This window comes from Leptinotarsa decemlineata, unplaced genomic scaffold (assembly GCF_025532065.1).
Source record: "Leptinotarsa decemlineata unplaced genomic scaffold, Ldec_3_MD MMD2_tig00003335_RagTag_RagTag, whole genome shotgun sequence".
NCBI classification, from domain to species: domain Eukaryota; kingdom Metazoa; phylum Arthropoda; class Insecta; order Coleoptera; family Chrysomelidae; genus Leptinotarsa; species Leptinotarsa decemlineata.
In genome coordinates, this window is record NW_027412587.1 from 961,911 (window position 1) to 979,733 (window position 17,823).

General features: G+C 34.4%; 1 protein-coding gene across 3 annotated transcripts in view; it reads left to right on the forward strand.

Annotated features, from left to right (window-relative positions):
- PsGEF (Protostome-specific GEF) overlaps positions 1-17,823 on the forward strand; it is a 199,928-nt gene that overhangs the window by 32,670 nt on the left and 149,435 nt on the right. For 2 of the 3 annotated variants that reach the window (XM_074177906.1, XM_074177905.1), the window contains exon 2: positions 14,106-14,422. In XM_074177906.1, the coding sequence (XP_074034007.1) occupies positions 14,117-14,422 (306 nt within the window). In that variant the 5' untranslated portion in view covers positions 14,106-14,116. Of the gene's footprint in view, positions 1-5,768; positions 5,929-14,105; positions 14,423-17,823 lie in introns of those variants that run through there. The other variant, XM_074177907.1, reaches the window with a different exon arrangement.

The window sequence follows — 17,823 nt, forward strand, 5'->3', positions numbered from 1 at the left end:
GTTGGTACAAGGTTTGAAACCCACGGACTTTGAACGACGACTTGAATTCATTGCTTGTATTCAGGTAATATTACATGAAAGTCCTAACATATTCAGTCAAATTTTGTGGAGCGATGAATCGCGATTCCACAATAATGGAGTTGTGAATCGACATAACAGTCACTATTGGTCTCAAGAAAATCCCCACTGCGTCCGCGAAAGTAATTTTCAAACTACTTAGGGTATTAATGTATGGTGTGGATTGTTCAATGGCCGCATCATAGGACCTTACTGAAAATGAAAATCTCAATGGATTGCGATATTTACATTTTCTAGAAAATGATTTGATCCAGTTGATGGAAGATATTCCCATAGCAGAACGACAAGGAATTTGGTGGCAACAAGATGGTGCTCCTCCTCACAATTCACAAGTTGTTACTGAATATCTGGATAGAACGTACCCAAATAGATGGATTGGTAATAAGGGTCCAATTCGGTGGCCGGCTCGTTCCCCAGATTTATCACCGCTTGATTTTTTCCTATGGTGTTTTTTAAAAGATATTGTTTTCACTACTCCCCCTTTGAATGTGGATGATCTAAAAATGAAAATTCGACTAGCGTGCAGTGATATTACGCCTGATATTATAAGAGCGACTTATACGAGAGAAGTGATTCGACGTTTCGAAGCCTGTATAATATCTAATGGGCATCACTTTGAACAATTTTTATGACTTATTTCTAGGTACCTACCATTCTTATGAAATGATTTATCGAGTTATATTATTTACATTGTTATTAATTAAAGATTTGTTTTCGAATACACCTCTTTTTATTTTCATGTGATCTGATGCAGAGAGAATAATTGTATGAGATATTTTTAAAAATAATAGTCGTTCTCAAGACTTCACATTTTAAGCAATAACTCAACAACGCCGTAACCGAATTTCAAAAACCAAATATGAAATAATATCAGAATTCAACGTAGCATCTGAATATGTAATGATATACAGGGCGTTCTATTTTAAAAAATGGAATTTTGGTCTGTAGCACCTACACCAAACACCCTGTATATTTAAAAATTATATCAAAATATAGCTCTCATGAACTCCTAAAACTTCTGTATGAAACTTTTTTGTGTATCTCCTTCAACAAACCAGATATTGTTTGTCACATAAAATGTGGGACACCCGGACTATATATAAATATATATAGTTATATATATATTATATATATATATATATATATTATATATATATATATATATATATATATATATATACATATATATATATATATATATATATATATATATATATATATATATATATATATATAAATATATATAGTTATATATTCAGATTTAATATATAACAATTTTCAACTTTTGAAATATTCAAATTTATGTATCATGGAAAGAAGAGGTATTTTTCGAAGTGTTCAACTATCTAAAACGAATTTATTGGCATTTTCAAGAGTTTTCGAAACCGAAAACAAGGTTCTAGTTTATATTTTGAAGCTACATCATTATTATTCATTCAATATTTCAAGCTTCTATTTTTGGTAGAACCATTTTCAACTATATTGAACTTCAAACCAATGCCTATATGGATGAAACCACGAAACTGTCTTCTATTTCATGTCACAATAACTCAATTGATTTTTATCAAAGTAGCGTTCTTATTTTTCACTCATTTCTTCTCATTTTCAGACATTTTTTTCAGGTAAATAACTCATCCAACCCTCCTTAATATTTCGATTCTGATATTTTTAACAATTCATTGATTCATTTTCTTTTACATTTCAACTGTGACATTTGTTCATACAGTGGGAGTTCAAACATCTGATATGCACCATCAAACATCTTCACCAACATTCATATTTTTATTCCTATTTATCCTTCAAAAATAAGTCCCTATACTCTAAACCAACGTGAAATTAGGATAGAAGTAAATCATCATCAAACCAGTAGATTATTCATTTTGGGCTAAAAGATTATAAAAACATTTTTGTGGAAAGAACTTTCCCAAATACTTTCAACTTATGCACCATTTCTTCACTATGCACTGAAAGAAATATTACAACTCTGATATGTTCATATACAAAAGTCATACATTTGAAAGCACAAACATAAAAAAGTTGACGAGACCAGGGGAAAAACGTTTATGTCCATTATTTGTCGGATTTAAGTCAATGGTGGCATTAAACCCACTTCAGACTAAACTTTAGATCGCATATTCGTTTCAGGGAAAGAAACGTTTACATCACCTAAACAACGGTGATTGAAGGATTGGTGTTCAGAGGAAGAAACGTTTAGGTCCAGGAGCGCCTAGAAAAGAAACCTCAATGTTCACGATGCAAGGTTTCTTCCTAAACGGTATACAGTGTTGATCTAATGATTGGCTCGAAATTTTAATAAACAGCATAGTAAAGCCGTCATCTTTCATCATCTTAAACTTTGGAGAAGATGTACAGTTTCAAACAGTATATAGTTATCTTATCCGTAATGTACAGAAAATCATGCCCAATGTGAACGAGAACTATCAGAGTGGTCAAAATTGTCAAAGACTAACCGTCTTTGGTACAAAAAAAAAAACTCAAAAAATGAAAAAAAGGCATCACTGCAGCGTCAACGTTGAGCCCTTCGTATTTTGGCCAAATTGCAATTAAGTTGAATAAATACAGAGATCTACAAGACCTAAAGCTCCAATTTACAAGCAGATATAGATGATCACGGGCGGGTCATCCATGAGTACATGGATGACCCGCCAATGGGAGCTGATGAACCAAACTACTAGGGAAGATATATTATTTTCGAGAAGATTTCTGGAAATTCACTTTTAATAAACATATATTTTGTAGAAATTTCAATTTTTCCCATAACAGTCTATGCAATAAAAAATTTTTGAACATAGTTTATATTTTTAACAAATTTTATAACCCGAATTTCACTATCTTTTCGATGGTAAACTATATTTTTCTGTTTCCACAAAATACATACAAATGGACATAAACATTTTTTCCCTGGACCCGTCAGTTGTTTCTAAACGCCGATATCTCTTTTATGAATATGAAATTTTATAAAATTCTGCTAGTTATGAACGTTTTATTTTCGTATAAAAGATTATGATGAATTAACAATTCAAAATGCCAAAAAAGAGTACACAGGTTTTTGAAAATTGGAAAATTTGAATATTTTCCATACATCTGGACTTGTTTTTTGAGGAGGAACTCATTAACATTCAATTTTTTATATCAATACCTTCAGAGATTGAATAGGTTGGACTGCTAATTGCTGAAGAAAATCAAAAATGAGTATAAATTAGTTTACTGTGTTCATCTATCATTTGAATATTTTAATGATAATAAGATAATATATTGTCAGCTCTGATCAAAATATAAAGGAAATATATAGTTACAAAATGAATGAAAAAATTTAAATTTCATTTTCACATTCCAAAACGTCTCAAACGGCTCTATTATAAAAAAATAATATTCAAATTTGAAACTGAATTCGTTTCTCGTTTGGTCTCAAAATCACCTGTTTCGACATATTGCAAACTCTTCAACTTCTATGTATCGAAAAAGAGGCTCTTTCAATATCCAGTACTGGACCCCAGTTTACGATTTCTCAAGTTTCTAGTAGGTCTAAAAATGTATTGGAATATATGGATTTTCAAAAGCAGTAGTGAAACAAATTTTAGTTATATATCCAAAGTCTATAGTAAAATCCTTTTGATTTGTTCTTCATTCCAGAATTTTAACAATATTTCTGAGCTTGTCGATCATGTTATTCTCCAGGTTCTTTCCATTTTAACAAAAATTCGTTGGCAATGTTTAGTTTTCATGAGAGTGACAATTTCGTTTTGTTCTTCAATCACTAAAATACATATGTTCATTATAATTTTGAACTTTTGGAGTTACAGTTTTCCTAAAATAATCTGTCGCATAAAAACAAAATAATTTTATACCCTCTCATAGACGCTCATGTACAAAGTATTATTTTCATGTTATCAAATACCCTACGAAAAATCACCGAACAGGAGTATGTTGTCATGGCAAGGTGGTTAACACTTTCCAACATATGCGACCTTTGTTGCAACCCCCTCGAAGCAAATGATTGACGTTCGCTAAATGCATGTCGGAATCGAATCAAGTCGTGTCCACTAATTTTACTCTTCTGGAGGGGTCACGAAATCATTTGACAGGTCAACGTTCAAAGAGGTATCAGACACATGGTCGTAGGAAGGTGGTCAAGGGAATCAGCGGGATAGTTTTGTTGACCTCGTAATTTGTAAAGTTGATGTTGATGATATTTGGTGTTTTGTTTTTTTCACATATGTACACGTGTTTGGTGCTATTGAAAAGTTGTGATTATTTAGTGGTACCACATAATGATTATCATTTGAAGGGTTGGAAAATTGAGATGAATTTGGCCACATAATATATAGAAATCAAAAAACAAGAAATGCATTTCTTCTTATGAAATCTTCTCTTGATTGATATATGAAAGTTTCATTAACTATTATTTTATTCATTGAAAAGAAACTCAGTGTAACTAAAAATGATATCCGTACCGAGGTTGATTTTAGATTAATGGGATGGAAAAAGTTGATATTGCTTGATAATTGTAGTTGAACTGCAAACTTGATTTCAAGACAACCTAAAATTTTTCAATATTTCAATTACAAAACATTCAGAAGACCAACTGTGAACTTGTGTAAACGTTTGCTAATAAATGAAATGGCCACTCAGCTGAAGTTTCAATCAAAAATTATTTACCTTGAAAATTATTCTTATATGGTGAATGAGAACCTAAGCTACATCCCAAGCTGTAACTTCAAAATTACTGCCGTTATGATAACCCACAATGGTGAGAAGGTTGCACAGGAATTGTTGTAAACAAAAACTTCACAGAGGTTGACTGCTATGAGGACCAGATTATAAAATTTTTTCGTTTGGGTTTTCAGCTCCAATATTTAGAGATAAGTACTTTTTGATCATTCCCATATTGATTTCGTTTTAAGAGCCACCGGTAGACAACTGTTTCTGCCTATTGGGCATCGTCAGTACTGGGCAGGCGGTCCTCGATTGAAGACAAAATGAGAAAAACCAAGAAAGTACTTGATAAAAATAGCTGCGTAAACGCAAGCGAAACATAAGTGGAAACATATATTGGTGTGACACCCAAGTCAATTTGACAAGTTTTTATGTCAGTGTTGGTGGTTTCACCAATCAACCGACTGACGATGCCCAATAGGCAGAAACAGCTGTCTACCGGTGGCTCTTAAATCGAAATCAATATGGGAATGATCAAAAAATACTTATCTATTCATTTTTTGATTTTCATGGAATTATTTTCCAGCAGCTTGACTGCATTAACCTTTTTAGATTTCATATCATTTCTAGAAATATGTGGATTCGTTTTCCGATGGCATTTCAGGTTAGCTTCCCAAATTTCAGCTACCGCAGTTGTCGTACTAATAAATTTTGTCTACCAAATCAATAGTCGTTGAAAAGAATTGCTCGTTTGGGTATGCAATCAAATTTTATGAAAAGTTTGCGTTTCTTAATGATTTCCAAAATTGATCGAAGACTACTATTGAATTGTCAAAATATTTCATGAAAATGAATGGATTTATATACGACAAAGAGAAACTATTTCATTATTTCGTAGTCATTCCCCGGTCTTTTCATCTACGCCCATGGAAAGAATTGAATTTGTTTTTTTTTCCGGGAAACTATTATGACACACGTTAATGTGATATAAGCGGTGGTAAATTAAACTCGAATTATTCACAGTCCGAGGTGCGCTTTATTATTTTCGGATTTGATACAATGCAAATTTTTTGGTATAACCGCTCGATTGAATCATAATGGCGCAACTGTCGAGTGTACTCATTGGAGTCATTGTTAGTTTAAAATGAAACGGAGTGGAAATTCATGTGTTTTGTGAGTAGGTGTGAATGAATGGAGTTGAATTTAGATAAAAAATAGGGACTCCAAAAGTTGCCGAGATTTCCTATTCAAATGACCAGATCCCAAATCTATAAAATTCGTTAACGGAAAACAATCTACTTTCTATATGAGATGGAATTTGCCGATTTTTGTTGAAAATTCATAACTTCAAGCAACACTTTATTTTGAAACTTTCATTCAACAGTTTACAAAACCGTAACACGTATTTTATTATGCAATAGCTTACTAAGTGTACGAATCACTTAGTGTTCTCGAATCACTTAGTGTTCTTTTCGACTTGACACGAGCGTTTGATACCTTACATCATGGTCATCTTCTTGATAAACTGTTTGACATGGGCGTCCGTGGTCCAAGTCTGAAATGAATTGAAACCTATTTAACTGGTCGTACACAGGTTGTTAAAGTTAGGCTTCAGACTGGGTCTGAAGCGAAACGTTGTTACAGGTGTGCCCCAAGGTAGTGTTTTGGGGCCTACACTATTTATTTTATTTGTTAATGACCTTTCAAAAATTAATCATCCACAGTACTCTATATAATTTGCTGATGACACATCTTTTACTCTCAGTGGTTCGGAATGTGAAACATTGTCGGTAAGAGCAAATGATGCTGTATCCAACATGCAAAATTATTGTTCTAAGAATGGCTTGATTTAAAACCAACACCATTCTCTTTACAATTCAGGAAACTTGATTGTATTGTATTGAGTTTTTATTGATTTCCAACTCAATTGGAATCATCATGTTGATTTCATACTGAAGAAATTAGCGACACATTGTTTCGTTATAAGGAATCTGCGTAATTTTGTGTCTATTGAAATTCTTAAAAGTTACTATTATGCATATGTTTACTCTGCCCTCAATTACTGTATTATTTGTTTTGGCAACTGCAATAGAATCAGTGAAAATCCAGAAAAAGATTATTAGAACAATGTGTTTTAATAATCTTTTCTATCATAATCAATGTGTTCTAATAATCAAAAACCACTCGATTGCTCTAAACCACTATTTGCAAAGTTGAATATATTAACTGTTACTTGCATGTATATTCTTAATTGCGTAATCTACGTTAAATCAAATTGCTCCAAGTTTCAGAACAGAGATGATACATACCTTCTTTCGGGCTTCACCCTGAGAAAAAACTATAACATTTTAATTCCTAGTCATAAGTTAGCCAAGGTCACTAATGGACCTCATATCATGTCAATAAAACTGTACATCAAGCTCCCAATATCCATTAAAAACATAACTAGTGTAAAGCTCTTTAAACAAAAAGTTCGGAAACTATTATGTGAAAAGGTATTTTATTCGCTTGATGAATTTTTTCAGTCTGATTTGGAATTTTAAATTTTAATTTTTGTATCCCTTTTATGGTCTAAATGTTATATAATATGTCTTATAATTATGTTGTTTTATGATTGTGACCTTATTGTAATTGTACTGAGTTATGTGACTTTTTCCATGAAATGAAATGAATTATTATAAAAATCGAAAATACCGGGTAAATGAAGGGGGGTTCCACGAAGGAATGTGGATAAAATACATAATACATCACTACATACACTACATATGGATGTATTCAATCAAACAATACTTGAAAAACAATATTTTCAAATTAAAGAAGTGAGTCCAACAGGTTGATAAAACGAAATATCACTTCAAGCATTCAACATTCGAATGAGAGGTTGAATAACTGTCATACTGATGATAATACAAATCTGTATATCGGGGGTATATGATATATATTTACTACAGTATCTATATTCGGTATTGTTTGAGAGTGAAAGACTTTCAAAAATGCAAACATGATGGTACATCAAAGCAAGCAGCATAGTCATCTCAAGCAAGCGGTATTCATCCACAAAGTCACAAATATATTTCTACCCGCTATGCCCCTTGAGGACGCGACTAAGGAGCCATTAAAAAAGTAACTCGCGACAAAGAACTTCAAAAGAAGCGGCCGACGATGTTTACCCTATTGCGTTAAAATCGTATTAATAGACGTCGGATAAATTTTCCAATGATATATTATGTATGATGCGAAAATAATTGAAATATCGTAGAAATTGATATTGTTTAAATACTACATTTTGAGAACGACAATTTGTATTTGAAATAGTTTTTTATTTAGGATTGTTACTTTCTACAATCCCCTAAAAGGCTAAGACTAACCCCTCTAGGGATAAGTCTTTGTTTCAAAGTCCCAACAAAAATAATATTATATTTTTTTTCTTATGAAAAAAGCCAAGTCGGTTCTATTGATGGGTGCAGTGTATCTGTTGACGGAATGATTCAAAGGAATGAATATCTATTCACACCGCCTTCAAAAAAACAATATTTTTTCAATCCCCTTCAACTAAATAATCATTTGTTGGAGAATGTCTTGGTTACTAGGTCAATTCTCAGTGTCCAATATACTGAACTTTGAAACTGTGTTTTATATTAGAAGATATAAATATGCTCAAGAAAAAAAATGAGGAGTATCTGACAGTTTTTACCAAACTTAGAAAAATTTAGTTGACGATCAAAAATACAATAGTGTAACTAAATTACGTAAAATAACTGGCAACATATCAAAATAAATGAGTTATAGATGAAAATGATACTATAACGTATCAAGATTGATATGAAGAAACAAGATACATAGCAAAATCAACCAAAAATCACTTTAATGTTAATGGAAACATCAACGTCGATTAATGGAATAATACAATTTGAGTGAAGGTAAAACGGCAATACTATTCTCAAAAATGCAATTAGACAAAGGTAAGCAATGAGATCCGTTATTAAATAATAATAATATCATTTATTAATGAAAAGAGAGAGATGAATATTACTGCTAGTTGGTGATGAATGGAAATTCTTCACCAATTAATAACAGTAATTGGATTTTTCATTCGTAATGGTTATTTATTTACGACAAGCAAATTATTTTGCGGATTTGATATTTTTCCATTTCATTCATTTCATAGATGATTTCAATAGATAATTTTGACAAGTTCTATAATGAATAAATTATTATTGTCAAAGGTCAAAACAATAGATCAAAAATTAATCATTGTTTTATTTCGCTATAATAAAAGTAGTATAATTTCAGTGTTCTTCCTCGAATGCTGAAATCAAAATAACTCAAAATAACTATAAAATAATGCCGTTTTCAATTTCTAATGTTGTCATGTATTTGAATTTGGTTATAGATTATTCTTTTTATAATCTTTAGAAAAGTGTAAAATAATTGTTATTGATCTCAAACAATTTTGAGTTTGTGAAAGATTATTTTTTATTAGTGACATAAAACTTCAAAACCTATATATGAAAAATTTTATACAATTTAGAATCATATGTTTATGATATAAATAAACTGTACGAACTCATGGCCATATTTCAAGTGGATCTCGACGTTTTGGTTATTAGAACCTGTATTTCAACTGAATCAACACGTATCATTATTTCTCTGATATCCAATATTGTCAATTCGTGATTGATCGGATTTGGAATTATGTATTCATCGTTCGTGAGAAATTCCTCCAACAGTCCTGCATATTTTTAGGCAAGTTGTAATGTTTACTGTCCAAATGCAGCTGACACTCACAGGTCCTACCACCTGCGACCAAATTTACATTTTTATGTTTCATTTGAACTATTGCATTATTTATAAAGCAAAAAGAGTTGTGTAACGAACGAAAAATAAACAACGAACGAACAAAAAATAATAAATGAAGAGACCTTGAAAATGTTTCAATACACTAGAAACTTCCCTGGTAGAGAAGTCATCTTTGAAGATTCTTCTTGTTGTTCAGCTGCAATAATTGAAAATGATGATAAATTCTGGGAGCTAACTTTAATTTTGGGAGCAGCTACAAACATCGTGCCTTTTGTCTTAGTGTGACGTAGGGTTAAGAATGAGGTATTTTTCAAGTTACGAAACCATCACGGTAAATGCTGAATGAGATTTAAGAACATTCAAACTTGAGATTATATAATATATATGTTTTGTTGACTTTTCATCCAATCACCATCATCCGCCAATAGGTTAGGTTAGGTTGGGCCCAAAGTGCAGGGCAAGCACAAACTATGTGCTCAGCTGTTTCATCATTTTCCAAATAGAGGCGACCCACACTGTCTTCCGACAGTCCAAGTCTCTGCATATGATGATTCAAATGACAGTGACCTGTAAGACGTTCGTAGTTCATTCCTACTTTAGCCCAACAACTGTTTGGCCAATCCTGGAAAATTTTGGCAGAAGTCCATAAATCTTCTTGCCATCCAGGTGTTCAATGTTTATTTGGCAAAACCTAACGCGAGGCCAATGACAGGTTCTGGTCCCATGAAGCTGCTTGCAGCACCCTCCTTTGCAAGGGGGTCAGCAGCCTCATTACCTTCCACGCCAGTATGGCCAGGAATCCAGACCAGAGACAATATGTTGAGTCTTCCTATCGAGGAGAGTCGCTTTTGGAAATTTGCTACCAATTTAGACGTTGCTCGGTAGGAGCCAAGAGCTTCCAACGCCGCTTGACTGTCCGAGAATATTTTATTGACTTGTGCATGAGGTTGGATTTTTCCAATCTCTCCACACACAATTCAATAGAATAAATTTCAGCTTGAAATACAGTCTTATAGGTTCCTAGGCAGGTAAATATATCTGTACTGAGTCTGCGATTGAAAACCATTTCTGAATGTGAAATACAACTGATTATCACCAACATTTACATGCGCTTCACATATTCTCAAGGTGGAACTTCATTTTCATTCATAGTATATAACAAAGACCCAAAAATTGATCATTATTGAATGTCACTTGATATTATCTTTTGCTGGCTGTCCCACTTTTTGTTCTGCATCTATTCTGCAATAGTTCAAAGGCTCTGGCATAAAAGAGGTGTCAAATGCAAAACTGAAAGCAATATTTAATGATTCATGTTTTCAAATGTTTCAGTATATTTACTAATTTCACAAAAACCCTACAAATGTTTAATTAACTTTGTATATAGTGGTCGTGATTGATATCTTAATTCATAAAAGCTGCGCAAGAATAAATTAATGTATGTAGCCATTACTACGTGGTAGGAGATCATCGTGAAGAATGAGAAATGAAACGGTCCTTAACTTAACTGATTACCTGAATTTTATTTACCTGTGACAATGTGGATACGGTAATCTGAAAACTGGCGTGAAGACCAAGTCTGTTTGGTCATTTAGTAGGTTACATCCGCAATGTTTATGCTTATGAATTTCCAAGGATACTAAATAATTGAGTTTCCAACCCTGACTTGCATAGGGCAAAATCGTTTAGATTCGGGAACTTGTGATTGCATTCCAAGGAATGGTTGGAAATGTCGAATAATTTCTACCTTTTTTTACGAGCAGTTAACCAAAATGAAATAAAAACAATAATAAATCTATGAAGGCACCAGGTATTGATCTAAAATGTTAAACACATTTCTGACATAATTGCAGCACCACTAGCTGCAGTAATCAATAAATGCATTCAACAAGGAATTTTTCCCGCAGTATTTAAAGAAAAAATTGTATTTCGCACATTAAAAAATGGCGACAGAGAAGAATTTATCAACTACAGGCCAATTTCAGTAATAACAAACTTTTCAAAGATTGTCGAAAAAACTCTAAAAGAGCAATTGACTTCATTTCTTGATGAATTTGGAATAATTTCAGAAAAACAACATGGTTTCAGAGAAGGTGTTTCCACCCAAGACGCGATACTAAAATTGACTTCCAAAATGTATTCAGCTCTGGACAAAAGCCAGCATGCTCTCTGCGTCTTCCTTGACTTATCTAAGGCATTCGATACGGTAAGCCATAGCCTACTAATCGAATCGCTCGAAAATTCAGGTATCAGAGGTAAAAGCTCTAGACTTGTTCAGAAGCTATCTCGCAAAAAGTCAAATTGAATAATATCCATAGCAAACCCGAAACAGTAACGTATGGTTACCGTACTAGGACCAATACAGTTTAACATTAATTTTGAATGATTTATTTGAAGTCAATACCAAAGGAGAAATAATGACGTATGCAGATGATACAGCAATATTTTACTCAGCCCAAGAATGGAACACTTTGAAAGTACTAGTAGAAAGAGATCTGCATGAAATTAAATAATAGTTTCAGAGTCCATTGCTGATCATAAACCCTAGCAAAACATGGTTTCTTCCCTTATCCAATAATAAATCCACTTTGCCGTCCTTCACTACTTTAAAAATTTCTGAAGATTTTTCAATAGAATCTACATTTGAATTCAAATATCTAGGTGTCATTATCGACAGTCACCTCAAGTGGAATGAACATATCACGTATGTGATCAAAAAACTACATTTTTTTAATCAACAAACTGAGAAACCTCAGACATATCCAGAACATAATCCATCTGAAAACAGTGTATCACGCATTAGTGGAATCGCATATAGCTTATGGAATAGTAGCTTGGGGGGCAGCTAGAAAAACTATTATTAATAACTTACTGATACTTACTGATTAAAATTTTATTCTGTAAAACAATCCGATACCCTTCAGACCTTCTTTACTCGGAACTTTACTTTTAGACCCGAGTCAGCTATTTTTTTTTTCAATTCGAATGTTGAACAGCATAAAACTAAATCCACTCTGATAACTAATGAACACCACTATAACACAAGACAGAAACACATTACTTACTTGCCTCCTCCAGCTTCAAAGTTCATTGGGCAGAAGAATTTTTAATTTTTGGGCCCGAAACTCTACGGGCGCCTTCCACAATATATGACAGAAATCAATAGTATCGAACAATTCAAAAATAAGTTGAAAGATTATATGAAATTGACCTCGAGGGTTGATATACATCTACAAATCGAAACACTCTTCATGATATAGTAGTTCGGTCTACAGTAAAGTTCCTTCTTACTATAAACCCATTCCATGATATATATTTTTTGAGATATATTGCTTTGTCCATGCATGTGTTAATATGTGAAAATTACTCTATAAAACACTAGTTATATTTTTCATTTTTACCTGAAGTGAAGGTTTTTCTTGTATTTTTAATGTATTTTTTTAAATTTATTTTTATGCATCACTTCTAGAGATTTGGAATAATGCTTATGCATCTACTATTTATACTTGATAGTCTGCATTTTCTCAACCTATACAAGAATTTGATTTCTTACAGGTTTCCCCACTTTGTTGTACATTATTTAGGTTAGCTTATGATACTTCTATGTTGTAAAGGTTTCCTTTGTGCAATAAATTATTATTATAATAATATAAAAATCAAACTAGGTAATATATAAATATTACCTAGTTTGAAGGATCTTTCATGTTCAACTCAAGTGTCGTGACACTCAAGCTCATAAACTCCATATGAAGTGGACAAAATGAAGAAATCTGGAGTTTATAAGCTTCAGTTTCCGGAGTGTAATAGTGTTTATTTCCCAAACGGTATGCTGAACATGATAGATCCTTCAGACTAGGTAAAAATGATTCAACGTTTTCAAACCATTCCTTGGAATGCATCCACAAGTCTCCGAATCTAAATGATACGGAAATATTGCTCTATGCAAACATGGGTTGGAAACTTGATTATTTAGAATCCTTGGCAATGCATAAGCATAAGCACCACGGATGTCACCTGCTAAATGACCAAATCGACCTAGTCTATTCGCAGATTAGCGTATACACATTGTATTGTCACATGTAAACAAATTTGGGGTAATCAGTTGAGTTAAGGACCGTCTTGTACCCACAGTGGTGTATAGATATAAAAGGGTCAACATCACCATTCATTTTAGTTTATTGTATTCGTTTGAAAATGTCCTTATAGGACGAAACTGCGGTAACGATGGTTTTAAATGAAAATGGTAGAAAAACACAGGAAGTTTTGTTTCTCTTTTTTCAAGCCTTGCAAGAACTTTTGGCAAATAGCCTCCACTTGGAATATCATTTTCACTTTTTCAATTTTCACGTATACCAACAAAACTGACGACATAAGACTGAAACTCAATCGTCAAAACTTGAAAAAATGATTCCAATCCGCCGCTGATCATGACAAAATTCCTATTACACTAATTTTTTTTTGTTTTTCGTACTAGGAAAAATAAAATCAAATTTTATATAAATTTATTCCTTTATAACACTCTCATAAAATGCCAAAAAAATTATTTTCAGACCCAAACAAAATGCTGAAATGGACCGTAATGGCCAGACGCGACTCCACGTGCAAACCCGAAGATTCCCGCCCTCTGCCGTCCGAATACCCAACTCCTTCGAGGACGTCCACACCACGAACGAAATCGAAGCGTCGGCGATCCAGCACGTCGCGACGCTCGAGCATCCACAAGCGCAACAGTTTGGACGCCTTGGAAGCTGACAAGGAGAATCAATTCACGTCTACTCCCATTAAATCGGATAACTTCTTGCCGTTCGAAGCATTACGGGACGTGAGCAATTTGACACCTACATTGAAAGAGAAAAGTCGCGACCCAGTAAGTATGCGTGAGAAAAGTAAAAGTTGGCCAAGTGAAAAACTGAATTTTTTTTCTTTCGAAGTGTTTGAATATGGTAATTGTGTTTGGAATTATTTGAATTTCTGACGTCTTCCATTTTGATAATCACAAATACAAATACTATTACTTCGTTGATTTTTTCATTTCACACTATGTTTACGTTTTTTTTCATTCGTTCTATTCACTCGTTCAAAAAGTTAAAAGGTGAAATGTCCTTATGTCTTTCCCTCCGATTCCATCATTTTCTTGATGATACAAATGAATTTTCATTTCGTCACCCTTATGTTTTTCCATCATAATCTTTTTATATTTTCTCTCAGGAATCTGTATCTGTGGAGTAGGGAGGGTGAGTGCAAGCCCACAGTACTTAGGCCACATGTGTCCCATTGTACATCCTCCCGAGGAATTGTCCTCCTAGGTCATCGTCCATCCTGTCCTTTCCAGGAAGGTGGACAGGTCACTGGGAGACATCTCCTTTATATTGGCAGATGTAGGCCAAGACTCGCTGAACACACACTCTCTTATTGACGATAACTCCGGACACTCGCACAGAACATGCCTGACACATACTGCATAGAGGTGTGTCCACCAGCCCCATATTATGGAGGTGTCTCCTTAGTTGACAGTGGCCCGTCAGAAATCCTACTGTTAGGCATATATTTTTCCTGGTCATTGTCAAATATTTCTTCGGCACCAGCTTCCCAGGGTCACCCAAAGTGATCCTGGCAAGATTACATCCTTTGGTTTCGTCCCACCTCTTTAAGGATTGGGCATGGGTGTAACATTTGACTAGTTCCGCAATTGTCGAAGTCATCAGACCGTAGGTGCCACTGGGTCCTAAAATTCTTAGTCCAGCCGCTTCCTTGGCTAAAGAGTCGACAATGCGATTACCTTTACTCCTGTCGTGCCCTTTAACCCACCTCAGGATTATCTACCGAGGCTTTGGCTAAATCTTGGTGACACTCTAGTACTAGCCCTGAGGATATACGTTGTCTGTTCAAGGCTAATAGAGCTTGTCTGCTGTTAATGCAGATTGTTATGTTTTTGCCAGAAATTTCTTTTGTGGGGACTGAGATACCAGCCAGTTCTGTTTGGACCACGCTGGTATTTCTTCCCATTCCCGACTTAATTCTTAGGCTTAGTGATCTGGAGTACACTCCACACCCTGATCCTTCTTTGGTTTTTGAGTCGTCTGTATAAATCCGTATTGCATTTGTATCATCTGACTCTATGTTCTGCTTAATTTGTATTTTGTAGGGTTTATTAAACACAAACCTGGATTCAATTGCATCGCTTGTTGCCTGCAGCAGTGGTTGCGCAGTAAGCGCTTCCCGCCACAGGCCCAGCCTCAATTGACCCATTCCTACTTCGAGGTTTACACCAGCCGTGCGCAATCGTACTATGGCCATTAACGTAACCTCCTTAACGTACAGGTCAAGAGGGGTCAGACCCGTGGTTAATACCATTGCCGCGGTTGGTGTTGTTCTCATGGCTCCTGTGATGTTCAAACAAGCCATTTGCTGTATTTGGTGTAATTTTTGGATGGCCGTTGCTTGTGGAACTTTCGGTCCCCATGCAATGGCTCCATACGTTAACATAGGTCTTATTATTGCAGTGTAGATCCAGGTGACCCCATGCGCGTCTCTCAGGAATTTACAAGTCAGGATTTGGCCTGTGTGTTTTTGTTTGTAATCTTTCATTTTGACATTCTCTACTCCAATGATTTCTAGATATTCAAACCTCTCCTCATTTTATTGATAATACTAATGAATTTTCATTTCGTTATCTTATGTTTTTTTATCACATTCTTTTTATATTTCTTTGTGGCGATTATATTACTTCATTTTGAGTTTTGTTTTGATAAAGCAGTCATCTCTTGATACTTTCAAAATGATTCATTAGCGGAACATATGGAACGAATTTTCATGATCTACTCGTTCTCAAACAACTCCATAAAAGATTTCAGATCTTCAGTAATATTTTCCGAACGAGTTCCCGAAACACAACTTTGAGTATATGAACTTAGATATTAATACTTTCGAAAAATTCTTATTGGAATTTCGGTTTAAGCATTTCATTTTTATCATCTCTTCAGATATTGGTATTTTTATTTCGTATTATATATTTTATTTCTATAATGATCAGATTTGTTCTTTCTCTTTGTCCAGAGAACATAATTTTTGAAATTTTTGTCGACTCCTAGATATTTCACAAATAATTGAGCATCATATGTATGCTCAATATTTTTTTTGTGCCTTAAACGTACAGCTGAGTATTGGTTTGAAATTCCAATTTTTTTATACACTTGATATAACCAGAAGCTGATAAAATTTCTTGCATGAGTATTATTATTTTCATACTGGTTCGTGCTATATTTTTTCAATATATCATTCAAAATATTCATTTTTTGGTATATTTGTCATCTGGGTCCAAATATATGGATGGAATTGGCCGATACTTGATGTAATTCCATAAAGTATACGATGTCTGTTCAAAAAATAAAGTAAATTTTTATTTTTCTCAAAAAATATTCATGAATCCCCCTCAGATATAATATAATTGTACTAGGGATTTTTTCCAATCCTCGAAGCAGTTCTGATAGGTACTTTTTGGTGAATACGTGGCTGAGTCATGATTACAGTGTTGTTTTTGGCCCAAAATTTACGAACAAGCTACGACGTGTGAGAAGGTGCATTTTCGTGATGCAAAAGCCATGAATTGTTTTTTCACAGTACCAGTTTCCTTCGTATTGCTTCTCGCAAGCGGCGTGACAGCCGATAGCCAGGCGGCAATTAAGGCGCTCAGCTAATTTCAAGCCTTCTCAAGATTGGTGGGAAGCTGTCTGAGCGCACTCAAGGAGCTAAGTACCCTAAATAGGGTCACTCTAGCTTGGGTACCCTGACATGAGGGACTCAAGGGCAATGAGGAGGTCAACGTTCTAGCCGGTAAAGGCGCATCCAAGGCTATGATTGGCCCCGAACCCTTCTGCGGGGTAGCGAAAGCATGTATAAAGGCATCCATGAATTCATGGATGCAAGCCAAATCGATAGATTGGTGGAATAAGCTCCCAGGAATGAAGCAGGTGAAAGAGTTTATAAAGAAACCATGGCCCAGATTCACGGAAAACCTGCCTAACCACAACCGTGAGGCTGTAAGGGTAGTGGTGGGTCTAATAACGAGGCATAGCTGACTCAAGAAACATATGAGCAACGTGGGTCTGACAGAAGAAAACCAATGCAGGTTATGTCAAGAAGAGGACGAAACCGCACTGCATGTGCTCTATGAATGCCAAGCGATAGCGAGGCTAAAACACGCAAGATGCTGGAAAGAGAAACCAGAGGCTGCCAGCTATATGAAGGGGTCAGTGTCAAGGCTATGGA